General features: G+C 46.5%; 1 protein-coding gene across 2 annotated transcripts in view; it reads left to right on the top strand.

Annotated features, from left to right (window-relative positions):
* LOC124007168 (syntaxin-binding protein 1-like) overlaps nucleotides 1–6,000 on the top strand; it is a 41,970-nt gene that overhangs the window by 24,960 nt on the left and 11,010 nt on the right. For both annotated transcript variants that reach the window (XM_046317539.1, XM_046317540.1), the window contains exons 7-9: nucleotides 4,582–4,730; nucleotides 4,957–5,041; nucleotides 5,381–5,511. In XM_046317539.1, the coding sequence (XP_046173495.1) occupies nucleotides 4,582–4,730; nucleotides 4,957–5,041; nucleotides 5,381–5,511 (365 nt within the window). The remainder of the gene's footprint in view (nucleotides 1–4,581; nucleotides 4,731–4,956; nucleotides 5,042–5,380; nucleotides 5,512–6,000) is intronic.

Consider the following 6,000-nt stretch of genomic DNA (forward strand, 5'->3'; position numbering starts at 1 on the left):
TGCTCAGTTTGGCCAGACAGCCAGCTGTCTGGCTGTCTGGAGTTTTGGAGTTTTGGAGTCTTGGTGGTTCCAAACTTCTTCCGTTTAAGAATGATGGAGGCCACTGTGTTCTTGATGCCACTGTGTTCTTGGGGACCTTCAATGCTGCAGAAATGTTTTGTACCCTTCCCCAGATCTGTGCCTCGACACAATCCTGTCTCTGAGCTCTACAGATAATTCCTTCAACCTCATGGCTTAGTTTTTGCGCTGACAGGCACTGTCAACTGTGGCACCTTATATATATACAGGTGAGTGCCTTTCCAAATCATGTCCAATCAATTGAATTTACCACAGGTGGACTCCAATTAAGTTGTGGAAACATCTCAAGGATGATCAGAAACAAGATGCACATTACCCACATTTCGAGTCTCATAGCAAAGAATATTTATGTAAATACGTTATTTGATATATATATATATATATATATATATATATATATATATATATATATATATATATATATATATATATATATATATATATATATATATATATACATTTGCAGACATTTCAACAAAAACATTTTTTTTTCATTATGGGGTATTGTGATGTCATTATGGGGTATTGTGATGTCATTATGGGGTATTGTGATGTCATTATGGGGTATTGTGTGTAGATTGATGAGGACATTTTTTTTATTTAATCCCTATTAGAATAAGGCTGTAACGTTACAAAATATGGGAAAAGTTAAGGGGTCGGACTACTTTCCAAATGCACTGTACATTACCAATAAATACGCCATGAAGGAAAGGCCCATCATACACACATACAGGAAGGAAAGGCCCATCATACACACATACAGGAAGGAAAGGCCACGTCACTGCCCCATCATACACACATACAGGAAGGAAAGGCCCATCATACACACATACAGGAAGGAAAGGCCCATCATACACACATACAGGAAGGAAAGGCCCATCATACACACATACAGGAAGGAAAGGCCCATCATACACACATACAGGAAGGAAAGGCCCATCATACACACATACAGGAAGGAAAGGCCCATCATACACACATACAGGAAGGAAAGGCCCATCATACACACATACAGGAAGGAAAGGCCCATCATACACACATACAGGAAGGAAAGGCCCATCATACACACATACAGGAAGGAAAGGCCCATCATACACACATACAGGAAGGAAAGGCCACGTCACTGCCCCATCATACACACATACAGGAAGGAAAGGCCCATCATACACACATACAGGAAGGAAAGGCCCATCATACACACATACAGGAAGGAAAGGCCCATCATACACACATACAGGAAGGAAAGGCCCATCATACACACATACAGGAAGGAAAGGCCCATCATACACACATACAGGAAGGAAAGGCCCATCATACACACATACAGGAAGGAAAGGCCCATCATACACACATACAGGAAGGAAAGGCCCATCATACACACATACAGGAAGGAAAGGCCCATCATACACACATACAGGAAGGAAAGGCCCATCATACACACATACAGGAAGGAAAGGCCCATCATACACACATACAGGAAGGAAAGGCCCATCATACACTGTCCCATCATACACACATACAGGAAGGAAAGGCCCATCATACACACATACAGGAAGGAAAGGCCCATCATACACACATACAGGAAGGAAAGGCCCATCATACACACATACAGGAAGGAAAGGCCCATCATACACACATACAGGAAGGAAAGGCCCATCATACACACATACAGGAAGGAAAGGCCCATCATACACACATACAGGAAGGAAAGGCCACGGTCACTGTCCCATCATACACACATACAGGAAGGAAAGGCCACGGTCACTGTCCCATCATACACACATACAGGAAGGAAAGGCCCATCATACACACATACAGGAAGGAAAGGCCCATCATACACACATACAGGAAGGAAAGGCCATCGGTCACTACAGGAAGGAAAGGCCCATCATACACACATACAGGAAGGAAAGGCCACCCATCATACACACATACAGGAAGGAAAGGCCACGCCCATCATACACACATACAGGAAGGAAAGGCCCATCATACACACATACAGGAAGGAAAGGCCCATCATACACACATACAGGAAGGAAAGGCCCATCATACACACATCATACAGGAAGGAAAGGCCCATCATACACACATACAGGAAGGAAAGGCCCATCATACACACATACAGGAAGGAAAGGCCCATCATACACACATACAGGAAGGAAAGGCACCCCATCATACACACATACAGGAAGGAAAGGCCACGGTCACTGTCCCATCATACACACATACAGGAAGGAAAGGCCCATCATACACACATACAGGAAGGAAAGGCCCATCATACACACATACAGGAAGGAAAGGCCCATCATACACACATACAGGAAGGAAAGGCCCATCATACACACATACAGGAAGGAAAGGCCCATCATACACACATACAGGAAGGAAGGAAAGGCCCATCATACACACATACAGGAAGGAAAGGCCCATCATACACACATACAGGAAGGAAAGGCCCATCATACACACATACAGGAAGGAAAGGCCCATCATACACACATACAGGAAGGGCCAAAAGGCCCATCATACACACATACAGGAAGGAAAGGCCCATCATACACACATACAGGAAGGAAAGGCCCATCATACACACATACAGGAAGGAAAGGCCCATCATACACACATACAGGAAGGAAAGGCCCATCATACACACATACAGGAAGGAAAGGCCCATCATACACACATACAGGAAGGAAAGGCCCATCATACACACATACAGGAAGGAAAGGCCCATCATACACACATACAGGAAGGAAAGGCCCATCATACACACATACAGGAAGGAAAGGCCCATCATACACACATACAGGAAGGAAATCATACACACATACAGCCCATCATACACACATACAGGAAGGAAAGGCCCATCATACACACATACAGGAAGGAAAGGCCCATCATACACACATACAGGAAGGAAAGGCCCATCATACACACATACAGGAAGGAAAGGCCCATCATACACACATACAGGAAGGAAGGCCCATCATACACACATACAGGAAGGAAAGGCCACGTCACTGTCCCATCATACACACATACAGGAAGGAAAGGCCCATCATACACACATACAGGAAGGTAAGGCCACGGTCACTGTCCCATCATACACACATACAGGAAGGAAAGGCCACGTCACTGCCCCATCATACACACATACAGGAAGGAAAGGCCACGTCACTGCCCCATCATACACACATACAGGAAGGAAAGGCCACGTCACTGTCCCATCATACACACATACAGGAAGGAAAGGCCCATCATACACACATACAGGAAGGAAAGGCCACGTCACTGTCCCATCATACACACATACAGGAAGGAAAGGCCACGTCACTGCCCCATCATACACACATACAGGAAGGAAAGGCCACGTCACTGTCCCATCATACACACATACAGGAAGGAAAGGCCACGTCACTGTCCCATCATACACACATACAGGAAGGAAAGGCCACGTCACTGTCCCATCATACACACATACAGGAAGGAAAGGCCACGGTCACTGTCCCATCATACACACATACAGGAAGGAAAGGCCACGTCACTGCCCCATCGTCACTGCCCCACTACCTCACAGCCTACGGAGCTGTGAGGGGAACGGCACCTCAGTACCTCCAGGCTCTGATCAGGCCCTACACCCAAACAAGGGCACTGCGTTCATCCACCTCTGGCCTCCTCGCCTCCCTACCACTGAGGAAGTACAGCTCCCGCTCAGCCCAGTCAAAACTGTTCGCTGCTCTGGCCCCCCAATGGTGGAACAAACTCCCTCACAACGCCAGGACAGCGGAGTCAATCACCACCTTCCGGAGACACCTGAAACCCCACCTCTTTAAGGAATACCTAGGATAGGATAAGTATTCCCTCCCCCCCCCGCCCCTTTAAGATTTAGATGCACTATTGTAAAGTGACTGTTCCACTGGATGTCATAAGGTGAATGCACCAATTTGTAAGTCGCTCTGGATAAGAGCGTCTGCTAAATGACTTAAATGTAAATGTAAATGATCATACACACATACAGGAAGGAAAGGCCACGTCACTGTCCCATCATACACACATACAGGAAGGAAAGGCCACGTCACTGTCCCATCATACACACATACAGGAAGGAAAGGCCACCGTCACTGTCCCATCATACACACATACAGGAAGGAAAGGCCACGGTCACTGTCCCATCATACACACATACAGGAAGGAAAGGCCACGTCACTGTCCCATCATACACACATACAGGAAGGAAAGGCCACGGTCACTGTCCCATCATACACACATACAGGAAGGAAAGGCCACATCACTGTCCCATCATACACACATACAGGAAGGAAAGGCCACGGTCACTGTCCCATCATACACACATACAGGAAGGAAAGGCCAAATAACATTTGATTGATGAAATGTGTGTGTGTGTGTGTGTGTGTGTGTGTGTGTGTGTGTGTGTGTGTGTGTGTGTGTGTGTGTGTGTGTGTGTGTGTGTGTGTGTGTGTGTGTGTGTGTGTGTGTGTGCAGGTATACTCTCTGGACAACCCGGATGCCTTCCAAAGTTTCTACAGCCCCCATAAGACCCAGCTGAAGAACCCAGTGATGGAGAGGCTGGCAGACCAGCTGGCCACCCTGTGTGCCACCCTGAAGGAGTACCCTGCTGTCAGATACCGAGGGTGAGACACAGGGGGCGCATTACAGACAATGGGGACATTAGGAAAAGCAATATTACTGTGTCCCAAATGGCAGCCTATTCCCTATGTAAGAACTACTGGGAATGGGTCAGATGTAGTATAGGGACTAGGTTACCATTTGGGAGGCAACCTCTCATTGACAGGGGGTCAGTGAATGGGATAGAAACATATTGTTAAATTCCATCCACTCTTTCTCTCTCTCGCTCAGGGAGTACAAAGACAATGCCACCCTGGCCCAGCTGTTGCAGGACAAACTGGACGCCTACAAGGCAGATGACCCCACCATGGGGGAGGTGAGGGAGGGATGGAACAAGGGAAGGATGAGGGAGCGAGTGTTTATTAGATTAGAGGTGGAAGGAAATGTTTTAGCAGTGAACATATGAGAACATAGAAGATATGAACCTGACATGTACTGTTACCGTACTTACACGTACTACTTTAATAAACAACCAGCTACGAAAGATCCCACCTCGCTGTAGCACTTTGCAATTGGCTTTCAATGGAAGGGTGTTACAAATGAAATGTATTGTTATTCATATTACTGTATACATATTTGATGTAGGAGCTATCAGGACACAGAGTAAATCCTCTCTCCTCTACCCCTCTATCTCTCCATCCTTCTCTCTCTGCAGGGTCCCGATAAGGCTCGTTCTCAGCTGATCATCCTGGACAGGGCTTTTGACCCCGTCTCCCCCGTACTGCATGAGCTCACCTTCCAGGCCATGGGCTATGACCTGCTGCCCATTGAAAACGACGTCTACAGGTACGCCTGGGTGCGTGTGTGTGTGTGTGTGTGTGTGTGTGTGTGTGTGTGTGTGTGTGTGTGTGTGTGTGTGTGTGTGTGTGTGTGTGTGTGTGTGTGTGTGTGTGTGTGTGTGTGTGTGTGTGTGTGTGTGTGTGTGTGTGTGTGTGTGTGTGTGTGTGTGTGCGTGTGGGCGCGTGCGCGTTCGCCTATGTGTATGTGTGTTTTTTTCATTTATTTTTTATTTTTTCACCTTTATTTAACCAGGTAGGCTAGTTGAGAACAGGTTCTCATTTGCAACTGCGACCTGGCCAAGATAAAGCATAGCAGTGTGAACAGACAACACAGAGTTACACATGGAGTAAACAATAAACAAGTCAATAACACAGAGAAAAAAAGGGGAGTCTATATACAATGTGTGCAAAAGGCATGAGGAGGTAGGCGAATAATTACAATATTGCAGATTAACACTGGAGTGATAAATGATCATGTACAGGTAGAGATATTGGT

Source organism: Oncorhynchus gorbuscha, linkage group LG20 (assembly GCF_021184085.1).
Source record: "Oncorhynchus gorbuscha isolate QuinsamMale2020 ecotype Even-year linkage group LG20, OgorEven_v1.0, whole genome shotgun sequence".
NCBI lineage: Eukaryota > Metazoa > Chordata > Actinopteri > Salmoniformes > Salmonidae > Oncorhynchus > Oncorhynchus gorbuscha.